The sequence below is a fragment of the Rosa rugosa genome, chromosome 5, assembly GCF_958449725.1.
Source record: "Rosa rugosa chromosome 5, drRosRugo1.1, whole genome shotgun sequence".
NCBI classification, from domain to species: domain Eukaryota; kingdom Viridiplantae; phylum Streptophyta; class Magnoliopsida; order Rosales; family Rosaceae; genus Rosa; species Rosa rugosa.
In genome coordinates, this window is record NC_084824.1 from 40,084,649 (window position 1) to 40,099,867 (window position 15,219).

Consider the following 15,219-nt stretch of genomic DNA (forward strand, 5'->3'; position numbering starts at 1 on the left):
AGTACTCATCTATCACATAAGGGATCTCACAACTTTAAGTCTGCCAAAAATAAGAATTTCAAATGTTTCTTTTGCAAAAAGCCAAACCACATGAAGAAGGACTGTGAAAAGTACAAAAAGTGGCTGGCAAAGAAAGGTATTTTTTATGTTAATGTTTGTTTTGAGTCAAACCTGATTTCTGTCCCATTAAACTCTTGGTGGTTTGACACTGGTTCTTCTGTGCATATCACTAATTCCTTGCAGGGATTCATAAGGAAGAGGTCTCCAACTAAGGAAAGAGTTTATGTGGGGAATGGAATAAAGGTTGCTGTTAAGTCAATTGGAAATGTTAGGCTGCAACTAGAGTATGATTATGTTTTAGAGTTAGAAAATGTTCTTTATGTTCCTTCGATGAGAAGGAATTTGATTTCAGTTTCGAAATTAGTTAAGTCAGGTTTTGCTTTTATCATTGACGATGTCAGTGTAAGGATTTTTCAGAAAAATAAATTTGATGTTCTGCTTGGAAGTGCCTTTTTGAGTTATGATTTGTGGCAGGTTGCATGCTCTTATATTGATGAATGTTATAATGTTGATTGTTCTGTTTCTAATAAAAGAATGCTCATTAATGAAAATTCTTCAATGCTTTGGTATAGAAGACAAGGGCATATCTCAAAAGAAAGAATGGAACATTTAACGAAGGGTAACATTCTGCATAAACTTGATTTTTCTGATTTTGACACGTGTGTTGATTGCATAAAAGGAAAACTCACAAACAAAAGAAAATTTGGTTCCACACGCAGTACACAGCTTTTAGAAATAATTCATACTGATGTTTGCGGTCCGTTTCCAGTCCAAACTATATGTGGAAATTGTTACTTTGTTACTTTTACAGATGATTTCTCTCGATATGGCTACTTGTTCTTAATCTCTGAAAAGTTTGTTGTGCTTGATTGCTTTAAAATTTTTAGAATAGAGGTTGAAAAACAATTGGAAAAACAAATTAAAATTGTGAGATCAGACAGGGGTGGTGAGTATTTTGGCAGGTACACAGAAGCAGGGCAGCAGAAGGGGCCTTTTGCCATATACCTACAAGATTGTGGGATCGTTGCTCAATATACAACACCAGGAACGCCTCAACAAAATGGAGTATCTGAGAGGCGTAATAGAACACTGAAAGATATGGTGAGAAGTATGGTATGCAATTCCTCATTACCTGATTTCTTATAGGGCGAAGCTATTAAAACTGCGAACTATATTCTAAACCGTGTGCCTAGCAAGTCTGTTTCTAAGACTCCTTTTGAGATGTGGACAGGAAGAAGGCCAAGTCTTATGCATTTTCATGTCTGGGGGTGCAAGGCTGAAGCCAGGATATATAATCCAATGGAAAAGAAATTGGATCCTAGAACTACAAGCTGCTACTTCATTGGATATCCGGAGAAGTCCAAGGGTTTTAGGTTCTACTGTCCTAATTTGCATACAAGGATAGTGGAAACTAATAACGCAAAATTTCTGGAAGGTTTGGATGCAGTAGCTTTAAATAGCAGCTTTACTTTTGAGGAAGAAAGCATTGAAGCACCTAGTTCTGAAGCACCAAGTTCAGAACATGTTGTAGTTGATTATACACTGCCATCTCACATGCAGATTGAAGAAATCAGTGATCAGAATGTAGCCACTAGTGTTCAAGATCAACAAGATCAGCAGCCTATCCTTGAGCATCAATTAGAACCAGAAATACTAGATGTTAATCAACCAATTGCAGAACCACAAGTACCTAGAAGACAGTCTCGGAGGAAAAGAAAGTCAGCAATTCCAAGTGACTGTGGTTTACCTTCAAAAAGCAAAATATAACATTGGAGAGGAGAATGATCCAAGAACATTCCAGCAAGCAATTGAAAGTGAGCAAGCTGATTCTTGGATGCAAGCAATGGAAGATGAGCTGCAATCCATGAAAAAGAATGAAGTATGGACACTTGTTGATGGCAGTGAAGAGATAAAAGCAATAGGCTGCAAGTGGGTCTTTAAAACCAAGACTGATGCAAATGGCAACATAGAGAGATACAAGGCAAGGCTGGTAGCAAAGGGCTTCACACAAAGGCAGGGAATAGACTACATAGAAACATTCTCACTAGTTTCATCAAAGGATTCCTTGAGAATTGTCATGGCGATAGTAGATCACTACAACTTGGAACTGCATCAAATGGATGTCAAGACAGCGTTTTTGAATGGAGAATTAGTGGAGGACATTTACATGATGTAGCCACTAGGTTTTGTTGAAAGGGGGAAGGAGCATATGGTATGCAAACTCAGAAAGTCTATCTACGGCCTCAAGCAAGCTTCAAGGCAATGGTATCTAAATTTGATGAGATAATTTCTGATTTTGGTTTCGTTGAAAACAAGATGGATGAGTGCATTTACCTAAAGGTCAGTGGTTCAAAATTCATTATTTTGGTCCTTTATGTTGATGATATACTTTTAGCGAGCAGTGACATGACTTTATTGAAAGATACAAAAGATATGTTGTCTCATACTTTTGAAATGAAAGACCTAGGGGATGCTTCTTATGTTCTTGGTCTTGAGATCATAAGGACATATCAAGATCATTTTTGGGACTGTCACATAAGGCTTACATTGAACGTGTGTTGAAGAGATTCAATATGCAAAAATGTTCTAGTGGTGAAGTTCCTATAGGGAAAGGAGACAAGTTCAGTAAAGAACAGTGCCCTAGAAATGAGTTGGAGAAGAAATCAATGCAAGATAAGCCTTATGCATCTTTAGTTGGCAGCTTAATGTATGCACAAGTATGCACAAGACCGAACTTGGCTTTTGATGTGGGAGTTCTAGGAAGGTTTCAATCAAATCCTGGTTTGCATCATTGGACTGCAGCTAAAAAGGTTCTGCATTACTTACAAAGAACCAAGAATTTCATGCTTTGTTATCGTAAGAGTGATGAACTTGAAGTTGTTGGTTACACGGACTCAGACCTAACTGGCTGCAAGGATGATAGAAGGTCTACATCTGGTTACATATTCTTCTTGGCTGGTGGTGCAATATCTTGGAAAAGTGGAAAACAAACTGTCCGTTCCACTTCCACAATGCAAGCTGAGTTTATCAGATGTTTTGAAGCTACTAAGCAAGCTGTGTGGTTGAGAAACTTTATAGGGCAGATGAGAGTGGTGGATTCTATTTCAAGGCCCTTGAAGATGTTTTGTGACAATGAAGCTGCTCTGTTCTTTTCAAAGAACAACAAAAGGACTTCTACTTCTAGACTCATGGATGTTAAGTATCTGGTTGTGAGGGACAGAGTAAAAGACAAAGAAATCACCATTGAGTACATTTCTTTGAAGTCAAACATTGTTGATCCTCTTACCAAGGGTTTACCAGTGGGAGTATTCCAAAATCATGTTGCTAATATGGGATTACTCGATTCTTTTGATGCAGCAGATCAGTAGGAGTGAGTTTTACTTAAAGATAAGTTTTGTTTGTTCAGTTTTACTCTTCAGTGTTGAATAATGAGATGCTAGAACCTATTGTTATTATTGTTCTAGATAAAGTCAATACATCATATTTTTCTTACTTCAATTCAGTTGGATGTTTGTGAACTTAACTATTTTGAATATGGATGCGAACTTGATCTTTATTTGCAGCTTGTTATTAAGTAATGTGGCTGTTTTGTGGTAGGGTCATCAAGCATGCGATGACCACAAGGAGATCAATTGGTTCTGTTTTGACAGAACATGAAGGCTTCTTGCTGAAGCATAAATGAGGTTCAAATAAGAACCAAAAAGGTGGACCAAAAGGGTGGAAGTCTCTGGTATAATTTTCCACATATCTTCTGCATCATTTGTATAGTACCTTGTGAATTTGATTTTGATATATGTAATCTTGGAGTACTAGTACAGGTCAATTGTACAAAGTTTTCTTTGGTTCTATATCAAGTGTCAGATTTGACTAGTATTTTAGGATCAGATTATATGTTAATGACTCAGTGATCACTAAGGTATTTAGCTTTGTGAAATGTGAATATATATGCAATATAATCAACCTACGCCCAAGTGGGAGAATGTTAGTTTTGGGCTTGGTTAATTATACGTGGCAGATAATTTCATTTGACTTAGTCTAAGTAGAGTCTTTGACATGTAATTTGAATACCCTATGAAAGTGGAACTACTAGTTTCTGTTGAGATGCAAATTTGGTTGTTAAGATACTAAGGTATGCTTTTGAATCCCTTAATAGGTGGGATTAGTTAGTATAGTATCAATATAAAGGGAGGTCCCTGCTCTCGCTGCTATACACGTTCTAAATAGCACTAGTCCTATTTACTAGTTGAGCAAAAGCTGCAGTAAGAGAGTAGAAGTCTTCCTTTTGCAGCAATCACTGATGGCTTCTTCTTTAGGTAATCTTTCTATCTGTTTCTAATCATTCTTATTTCATGATGTAACATGCCAATGTAGTTCTATGCACATTTGATTGATGGTTTTAGGTTCTTCTAACATGTCAATCTCCTTAAATGCCAAGAACTAGGTTTCGTCAATGTCACCATCATGGCCCCTTCATCAGAAACTAATCCTGACGGTTATGTAAGATGGTCTCGTTGCAATGATATGGTTCATTCTTGGATTGTGAACTCAATTACTTCATATATCTCTGACAATGTGATTTACTGCACTACTACTCGCGAAGTTTGGAGGATCTTCATGGCCAGTTTTATCAAACCAATGCTCCACGCATCTTCCAAAATCAACGTGAGATTGCTTATCTCAAACAAGAACAACTTTCTGTTGCAGCCTCCTACACCAAGTTGAAAGGTTTATGGGATGAATTAGCCTCTTATACAAATTCAATATGCACTTGTGGAGTACAACAAGATCGTCAAAAGCTGATGCAATTTCTTATCGGACTCAATGAGTCTTATATTGCTGCTCGTGGACAAATCCTTCTAATGAATCCACACCCATCGGTGCGTCAAGCCTACTCTTCTATTTGTCAAGATGAGCGACAACTTGCTCTTGGTACTGCCCAAGGGTCAAATGACACAACCAATGCCGCCATGGCGGTTAGGAATGGAATCTATATTTCTCAGCGAAAGTATGCATTGGAAATTATAAGTGATGGAGGTTTATTGGGAGCAGCTCCCGTTGATACTCCTATGGAGCGTGGTTTGAAATAATCAAACAAGGGAGTTCTGCTAATGGATGCTTCACGCTACAAGAGATTAGTTGGCAGATTGATCTATCTCACCATCTCAAGGCCTGATATAAGTTACTCAATGCATGTGTTGAGCAGGTTTATGCATGAGCCACGCAAACCTCATATGGAAACAGCTTTACGAATTGTTCGCTATCTCAAGAATTTGTCAGAGCAAGGCCTGTTCTTTTCTTCACAAAGTGATTTCAGACTTCTTGCCTATTGTGATTCAGATTGGGCTGGTTGCCCCATGACTCGAAGATCCACTACGGGTTATTGTGTCTTTTTTGGTTGCTCACTAATTTCTTGGAGATGAAAGAGACAAAAAGCAGTTTCACTCTCTACTGCTGAGGCAGAATATAAATCAATGACAAAAGCTTGTTGTGAGTTGACATGGTTAAGGAGTCTTCTCAACGATTTAAATATTCTTCATTCAAAGCATGCTTTGTTGTATTGTGACAATAAGCCAGCTTTGCACTTTGCAGCTAATCTCGTCTTTCATGAAAGGACTCAACATTATGGGTCATCATTTGGCCCTTCAGCCCTAAGCTTGACCCGGCCCTTGCATTAGTGCGAGCCGGCCGATCCTTTCTCAAATAGAGTAGGGTATGGGCAATACAAATGAAGCTCGGCCCATTTGAGCCCGTTAGGCCAAGCCCAGCCTAGTCCTTTAAGCCCGCTCAATTAGGCCCTAATAATTTTCTATTTTCTCTATTTTTTAAATATGTTTTTTTTATAACATACAACTTATCTCTTTCTTTGTAATTGATTTCGTAAGCTTTATTTTCTGTAATTTTTATTTTCTTTGTTAAACAACAATTAATTTTGGGAGATTTAGAGAGATACTTAATTGAATATAACCACCTTAACTAATATTTATAAATGTTATTAAGTTAATATTTATATATATTAAATATGATCAACCAAAAAAAATCTTGGATAACCACTAAGCTACATTTTGAGAATTTTTTTTTTTTTGTTAAACAAAATAAGGTCCATTTCGACCCTATTCGGAAGGCTAGCCAAACCCGGCCCTAGCAGCTCAGGCCTTTCGGGCAGGTAAGGGTTAGCATATTTAAGCCCCGGGCCGGTCCTAAATTTTATTGACTTTGACTAGGGTCAACCCGACCCCACCTTAAGCCCTAAAATTTAAGGTAGGGCCAGCCCATGATGACCCCAACCCAACATATAGAAATGGATTGTCACTATATTAGAGACAATATTCAAGATGATTCAGTGGCTACAAAGTTTGTAAGTTCTTCATATCAGCTGGTGGATGTTTTCACCATGGCCTTGGAAAAGGAAGTTTTCCTTCCTTTGATTTGCAAGTTAGGAGCTCGAGACATTCACTCTCCGACTTGAGGGGGAGTGTAGGAAAGAATCAATTGTAATTAAATTAGGAGATTCATGTAATATATTTGTAATTGAATTAGGAGATTACATAGAATCACTTACCTTATATCAATTCCTAGATTGTATTAGGATCTTGTTCATCAAGGTATCTCTTGTATAAATATCCTCCATATGAATATCATGTTCAACCAATATTTTCTCTTTCTCAATTATCAACAAACCTTGCCAATGGTGTGTGGTGTCTGGAGTATCCATACATCAAGGTCTTGGATATGGTGTCAACCATAATAAAAACAAAAAAAGAAACAAATTTACGCAGATACAGCTTGTAGATTAAATTATTTTGCAAACCAAATTACTCAAAAATGATAAACTCATCAAATGACAAATAACATAAAAACAAAACAAAAAATGAAAAAAAAAAAAAAAAGAGAGAGAGAGAGAGAGAGAAACTAAACCACCCACATTCTCCGCCTCTAACTCCAGCACTCATTCGGTGTATGAATATTTCTAGTACTATCATTAAGAGAATAGGTTTGTCGGCCAATAAAACTGAAAATTTTTACTAAAATAATTTTAATTAAAAGACTTTTTTAAAAAAATATTATTATCAAAGACTATTACAACAATTATAAAATAACTACCCCACAACTTTTCTCTCTACGGTTATAGCATGCGGTGAGGTGCTAGTTATAAGACTTCAGGTAACAGTTGTTGCTAGTATGAGCATGCCAACCAAAATTTGCTAATATTTTACACATAAAAGAAAAAAAGAAAATTGCAACTTTTTTGGGTTGGAACAAAGTCTAAACCAATAATATACTCCCTAGCTTGCATGTAAAGAGCACTTTGTTGTTGAGATTCTTGCCGACCCAATCCCCTTAAATAATTTCATATTTTTAACATCAAATTTGGACCGAGCACACTTTTCTTGATTTCTGTGGTTCCTTAACGGCAATTTTGGCAGCCTATACCTTACAGTCCAAGTAACTACTCCAAAGTTATCAATCGTAATCTCCTTGATTGGAAAGCCAATTATTAAAATCATTTCTTAGGTGGTAGCTGGCACATTGTGTAGAGTTAATACTAATTTATATGTAATGAACAACTTAAAATGCATTATTGTAGTTGGAAGTTGGAAGTTGGAAGTACGTATATGTGATTGAATGGATTGATAGATGTATCTATCAACTGCCTTAAACTTGTTATTTACTTCATTTTCAACCTCATCATGCTTCAATGCTATTTGTTGGCTCGAGGGTAGGTCAAAAATGGAAGAATGAATATATAAATAGCGACGGCAATTTTCAAGAATGACTCGAAATCCACATAGATTGCCGTTGCAATTTTCATACATGACACGAAAAACTCAATTTGACATGACATGCTCTAAGAAAACAGGTTAAATTTGGCTAATACTTGATAGAATGGCATAAGTTAAACATGGTAACGTTGGTAGAGCAAATACCGTATTTTCTTGGATTCTCTCATTTCCATTTCTTTGTTTGCTTTTAATACCATGTTTGTTCACTTCATATCCCTCTAACACCAACCATGCATGGCAGTGAACCAGTCATTCCACGTTAAATGCTTCTTTGATTAACACCGTTTCGCTACTGGAATTTCCACTGTGACAACACCCTATGTATACTTCAGATACCAAACTTTAACTACAATGATCCGTGTAATACAATTACAGATGGGAAAAAGAAACAAAAATTTCTGTCATTTGAACCTTTTTGTAGGTTCTTACAACGAAAATTTGAGTCCATAAACTATTCCTACTTACTATATAACTGTATCTATAAATTACAAGAACCAAAAAGTCCTTCATATGGGTAGGTAGGGGGGAAAAGAATCACAGTACCAATTGCTTTAATCACAACAATTGTACTGTCAAGTCCGGAAAGGGAAGGCATCAGAAAAAGCCCTCACAAATGCGTGTATCCTAAACTTGGCCATGGCAGATGATATACATATTTTACGGATATACTGCAACTTCCCTCTTCTCTACGACGGAAGTAGATACGTAGATGAACTATTATATTACCACACATCACGCAAATACCTGCCATTCATTTGCAGATTTTTCACCATGCTCTCAGCTTTGGAGCTGTCCAGAGATCCCTGAAATTTAAAATCAGCATAATTAATTTGTATGACTCAACAAATTTTAACACCACTAAATTAAAATTCCAGGCAGTGCATTAAATTACAGTTCTGTATCTTATCTTTCTTTTATCCTCAAATGCCACGGGCTATTTCCTTCCATATGGCTCTCTAAGCATTGAGTTAGTTGGTTCACTATAACCACAAATATGTGGTAGTGGTTTTGCTTTTTGGGTGTCATCACCTTCATAATAGGTAGGTGACAGCACATGCCATAAATTCTAAATAGCTGCTTATATTCACATACCTGCTCCTGCACGATTGTGTGAAGAGTCCGGTGGACATCCCTGGCCATGCCCTTAGCATCACCACAAACGTAAATATAACCTCCCTGAGATAGCATGTTCCAGATGTCTGAAGCCTGAACACAAAAGAAACAGGTCATTGGTGTTTCACATTAACGAAGGAAAACTGTAAACTGTAGGTGTAGGCAGAGGTTGAGACTTGAGTAGGCGGCAAACCTTCTGCATCATTTTATGTTGCACATATTCCTTAGTGGGTCCGTGGCGGGAGAATGCAACCACAAGCTCAGAAAGTGCATCTTTTTCTACAAAGTTGTTCAGCTCATCTTCATAAATGTAGTCCTGCAATAATAGCAGTAAATCAATTTCGTGCTTGAATGAGGCAAACAAACAAGCAAGCGCCCAATACTCATCCACCACAACCATATGGACCTTTCTAGGGAAACTTACCATTTGACTATTTCTGCATCCAAAGAATAATACGGAGGGTCCAAGTTCTGCTCCATCTTCTTTAAGAGCTAATCTTTCCTGGAAGAGGAGATCCATTATTAATTATAGTGTGCTAGAAATTGGGATTTATGAAGGTGACGAACAAAGTGAATGAACATTAGGCAGCCAAAAAATACCTGCAGGAAACCCCTGAAAGGAGCCAATCCAGTTCCAGGACCAATCATAAGAATAGGTACTTTAGTATCAACGGGAAGTCTGAAGTTTGATTGCCGAACAAAAACGGGTGCCCAACTACAATCTCCACTTTTTGCGGAAGGCACAGAATTCTGCAGAAGGATTGAAAAGAAATGATTACTTTCAAACTTGTACAAAAAGAAAAAGTCAAACATAGCAGTTTACACAGCTAAGTTTGCCTCACATATATCCAGGGGGATACTTATACATGTAAGGATATAAGATCATCAAAAACATAAGCGATGCTAAATTACAAACAAATAATATGCAAAGCAAGTCCACAGCATTGCCCTGATTTTGAAAGTTGAATACTCAGTTATGATATTCCAAAATCAGTAAAAGGTCCTCTGGTTTATAATCTAGGAAAATGCAGGTATACTGCATTCATTTCAGTATTTTTAGCTTAGAGAGGTCTTCTCATATCAGTTTTCCTCCACAGTTGTTATGCTCTTCAATATATAATCAAGCAACAAAGATTCAAATAAAAGAACATATAAACATATAAAATACCTTCATCCAGGTTGAACACACTCCTTTGTGAATCCTTCCTGTTGATGTTTTGTCATAAACTAGTGCACAAGTAACATGAATTCTAGATGGTGCCATCCTGTGAAATATATTTGCAATAACTACAGCAATCAAATTCCAAGAAAGATGAATATAAAAGACATATAAACACAGATATAAAAATCAATTTCATCGAAACATTATTTGTTGAAGGAGATCATTAGATTTTTCTAATATACTTATATCCTGGATAGCGCACTAAGATATGAGGTGGATCATATTTACCCTCATTCATATAATAATAAGACTAAATCTCAGCTGTAGAATGTTCTTATTGTTTATAAGAGAACTTCTATTCATGAAATATAGAAGGAAGAAGAATTTGTTAAGAGAACTTCTATACAGTAGTATCTGGATCCCTATTGAAGCTACTGATATAGAAATTTTTAAGAGAGAAGGAAGAAGAAAGAAAATTTACCTCGGGGATGACGAGATTGAATAGTATCTAGGCTGCAACCTTGGAGCAACTGCTGCAAAGAAGACTCCAAGTGGGGGCTTGGCTGATGGAAATTCAGCCATGACCTCAAGAAGGCTTCTCTGACTCGCAACCATCCACTGAGCATATTCATCCTGCAGAAGTTACATGACAAATATTAGAAATTAACACACATCTAAGAATAATAAATGCGTCAAGTAATGCTTCATTAACTTTGGGTACAAAGTAATATCAAAGTAAAAATTTTACTACCTTCCCAGCAGGTGATGCAAGATGTCTTAATCGATCCGCTTCAGCTGGATCACATGCATAGGCAGCTAAAGCCAGCAGGGCAGACTGGAAAATGATAAGAGCCAAAAGGTTACCCAAACTTACCATTGGAATAGTAAAAATAAGATAAACAATGAACCAACCACGCTGAAAGAAACGGACCAACCCTGTATAAAAAATATTAAAAAAACTACAAAAAATAGAGGCCAGCCTTTTTCGGAGAACTCAAAAGATCAGCATATCGAGTTAGTGCTGTTCTTAACGTGCACGGTGGAAAGGGAGGTAACAAGGAGCCTCCGCTAAGTGGTGTACCATCATCCTTATCAGTGTGCATCGAGAAGTGTGTTTCCGGTGCCAAGCCCAACAAACTTATCGCCTCTTCCACAGTTTCAGAAAGATTCTCACAGTACACACCGACATGATCACCAGTTTCGTATCTGAGAAGGGAAAAGAAAAGCAGAAGCATGTTCTGTAAGGACCATACATAAGCAGTGGATAAATTCATTCCTACTTTCTTTTTAAAGCCTCAAATAGCGGACATTCTCAAAACACGAGAATCCTAGAATAATAACGTTCATTCAGGGAGAAGTTGGGGAAAAAAAAAAGGAAATGAAAGCAAGAGAACAAAAGAAAAAAGGGCTGTGAAAATCAACTTACGTAAGTCCAGTGCCAGCAATATCAAATTCGAGATGGGTGCAAGAACGATCAGATGCAGGAGTATGAAGTTCCTTTCTCACAGCAACATTAGCCCTTCATGCAGCAAAAAGATACGTCAGATAAAAGAATAAGAAAACACACAAAAATTGCAATTTTTGAACATAGAGAGGTTTGTCACCTGCATGGATGCTGAGCATCAATAACAGCATGACCATTTGCATTATTCCAGCTCTTATCCTCTACTGATACATCAGCAGCATCATGAAATACAACTCGATACTCCAAAACAGCAGCAGTGTAAGGTGTGCAAGCAGGTGTGGTTGCATCATCCTCATCTCGAAGCAACTGGTCCAACTCAGGCCACATCAACTCTCGCCTAGAATAGCATCCGACAATGTAGAAATGTATGAGATTTTAATAAGTAAAAAGATAGTTTTCTGCACATTTTATCAAATACAATGGCTATGAAACTTCTCAATACCATGCGGTGAAATCATCCTCTATGCATTGATCATCATCTCCGAGGCCCACTGGAACAAGTCGCTTCCCACCTGAAAACATTTACATGTTTACTGGATAACTGGACGCTGGTGTAAAACTGAGCAAACGAAAACCATAAGCCTACCCTGCTTCTGGCTACTAAACTCACGACATTAATTTATCACAAAAACTAGGACGCCTACAAAGACATTTTCAGGGTAAAGTACATTCTTACTGATCAAGGGTTAGGGACCTATTTTTATTAACTTAAAAATATAAACAGTGAATGAAAAAAGGAAAAGTAATTTTAGTAAAATCCCTGTTTGCATCATTGATTGCACTCATAAAACAGCGATCATATACTTGCTTCAAAATTAAATGCCACAAGGGACGTGATAAAAATTCACCACGCAGATAAGCAGTAACTAAAGAGATGCCCAAAATGGCAGTTATAACGGCAGTTAAAAAGCAGCACTTAAAATATTGCAATAACTAAGGACTCCATAAAAGTGAAGGTTCAAAACAAGGTGCAGCTACATTGGAAGCCACCAAATGTTCATGAGTGATATATACAAGCATCATAGAAACATGTCCCATCTCAAAATCAAAATCCACAGGGTTTGACATTCACATGACTTTCAGCACAAACAGACAAAAGTACCCAAAAAAAAATATATATATATATATATATATATGAAAGCATACCCTGAGCAGCGAGGAACTCATCCACAACCACGGCCACCTTGTTGAAATGCTCATACTGCCTGTTTCCAAGACCAAACACTCCGTAATGAAGATTTTGAAGCCATGCTTCCTTCTCTTTACCCTATAACCGTCATCACAGTTGCCATATTAGAAAAAGCACTCATATATTGGTCTAAAATATAACCGACAACCCCACCAATGCATTAACGAAATTTCAATGAAACTTACCTCTGTAAACCACTTGTAAAATCTAGCAGCATTATCCGTCGGCTCACCATCACCATATCTGCATCCACCACCAAATTCAAACATGTTATTTATGAAACCAAAAATCAAAATATTGCTATAACATCTTTAAACCACTAATTAAATTTGAAACTCACGTCGCCAAAAAGAAAATTGCCAGACTCTCATTTTTCAATTTCTCCTCATACGCCTCGTCATCAGCTGCATAATCGTCCTACCAAATACAAATCACCCAACCTCATTATTTCAAAAACTTCAAAACTCAATTTCAACATTAACCAAATCAAAAACACAAAAACAAATAGAAAAAAAAAAAAAAAAAAATCAGCCATACCAAATCAACAACTTTGAATGTGACATTTTCATAGCGAGCCTTCGCTTCCTCAGCAAAAGCCTACATTTCGAACCAAACACCAATCCAGTAAGTAAACCAAATCACACAAAATATGATCTAACAAAGCCATTGACATCGAAATTCAAGCATTAATGTGAAAAACTGTACTAGTAGTACCTTGGCAAATCCCTCAGCAGTACCGGTTTGCGTGCCGAAGAAGATTGTGACCTTCTTGCTTCCATCGTCGAGCTCCGGCTCAGGCTCCGCGATGATCAACGGCTTAAGAGGCTGGACGACCCTGGGCTTCTGAGCGCTCGATCGCCGCCACACAAAAACGACGACGCAGCCGATCAAAACGGCAATCGAGGTCGTGAGGATCATAACGAAGTCGCGATTGTCGAGAATGACGGAGGTGACCTCGTTGGAGGGGTCCATCAGATCGGCGGCGCAATCAAATCTTTTTGCTTCTTCGAGCAGCAAAAAGATTTGATTGCTATTAGGCTAGGATAATTATATAAGATAATTCATGGGTTTAATCACATGGTTTGAATGAAGAACAATTAAATGAGTAGAATAGAGAGATTAAGAAAGAAAGATGAGCAAAATTACTTTGGTAAAGTCTTCTATCTCATCAAGTCGTCATTGACTGAGAGGGAAAGCCTCTTTTACACATGCACTGATGCACCCTCCTTTTTTGACATTTCTTTTTTACCCTTCTTTTTAAGCCCTTTTTTAAACATGTACATTTACAATTTTAACTTTCATATTTACTTTTCTCAATTCTTCTTGGTTGGATGCGAGTTGAGATGTATTGGCTCCACTGTTTCTGGTGCATGGATTTGAAATTGAAGTTCTGTTTAGTTGAATATGTCATAACTACGTTGTGCTTCGGGTTATGTTTAGTCGAGTCTTTTACAGTTTATAGTAGGCGATTTGTAAGACAAGAGGGTAGTAAAGTTTTCTATCGCTTTGCAAAACAAGCCTTGTTAGTCAGTTTTTGCGTTGTTTTGAGTCGGAGCTTTCTTGGCTCCAACAGTGTGTCAGTATGAATTTTTAGTTTGAAGTCTAGTGTGGGCAAATTACTGTTCTATCACATTCATGTTGGCTGCTGATAGAATGACTTTTACACCTTGCCCATTGTAATCTTTCATTATAAATGAAGTTTCTCTTCTGAAAAAAAAATATATATATTTATTTTTTCTCGCATACTCATCAGTCATCACGTCCGTTTGGCATAGGATAGGCGGGTTTAGCGGAAGGACGGTGACGAGGGCTGAAGATGTGATCAAGGATTGAAATATCTGCTAAATCTCTGATATATCTCTTTTTAGAGTGACTGATATATCATAGGGAACCTATGTTATCTTCCACCATTTCTACGAAATTTCTCCAATATGGTCAAATATTCCCGATATATCATATATTTGAGATATATCCCGACAAAATGAAGAAATATCTGTAAAATGTTACAAGAGAAAAAAAAAATTACTCAATTATTCACAGGGAAACATACATATTATAGAATATAGAGGTTATGTGAGGTGTAAAATTTTAAGAACGGTTTCTAGTTAGGAAATGGCATAATAGAGAGATAGCACTACCTATTTGGGAAAAATGCCTCGAGGTGAAACTTTGAAGGCAGATTTGGGTGAGATGAAATCCCCTCAAGGGTAATGTGGGTGAGGAGAAATCCCCTCAAGGCAATTCTAAGTAAGGAGTAATTCCCTAAAGGTGAATCTGTGTGAGGATAAATCCCCTCAAGGCGAATATGAGTTATGAGTAATCCCCTCAAGGAGGATCCAAGTGAGGAGAAATCCCCTCTAAAGGAATCCAGGTGAGGAGAAATCCTCTCAATAAAAGTGGACACAATGTTATGGAAAAGTTTGTTGATGAGCCATGAGGTAACTTCTTA

The 15,219-nt window shown here is 37.3% G+C and overlaps 1 protein-coding gene across 1 annotated transcript; it reads right to left on the reverse strand.

The window, feature by feature from the left end:
• Positions 1-8,139: 8,139 nt before the first annotated feature.
• LOC133709804 (NADPH--cytochrome P450 reductase-like) lies at positions 8,140-13,954 on the reverse strand. The gene is made up of 17 exons (XM_062135689.1): positions 13,485-13,954; positions 13,308-13,367; positions 13,111-13,187; positions 12,956-13,013; positions 12,728-12,848; positions 12,024-12,093; positions 11,721-11,918; positions 11,543-11,635; positions 11,097-11,322; positions 10,868-10,951; positions 10,598-10,749; positions 10,123-10,219; positions 9,555-9,704; positions 9,379-9,456; positions 9,148-9,270; positions 8,934-9,047; positions 8,140-8,644 (listed from the first exon to the last, which is right to left on the reverse strand). The coding sequence occupies exons 1-17, from the start codon at positions 13,740-13,742 to the stop codon at positions 8,564-8,566; spliced, it is 2,040 nt and encodes a 679-aa protein (XP_061991673.1). The 5' UTR covers positions 13,743-13,954; the 3' UTR covers positions 8,140-8,563.
• Between the last annotated feature and the right edge of the window lie 1,265 nt (positions 13,955-15,219).

Coding starts and splice junctions, on each gene's coding strand:
- LOC133709804 (XM_062135689.1), bottom strand. CDS start 13,742: ATGGACCCCTCCAACGAGGTCACCTCCGTCATTCTCGACAATCGCGAC. Junction 10,220..10,597: donor TCAATCTCGTCATCCCCGAG/GTAAATTTTCTT, acceptor TATATTTCACAG/GATGGCACCATCTAGAATTC. Junction 9,271..9,378: donor GATGCAGAAATAGTCAAATG/GTAAGTTTCCCT, acceptor CTATTATTGCAG/GACTACATTTATGAAGATGA.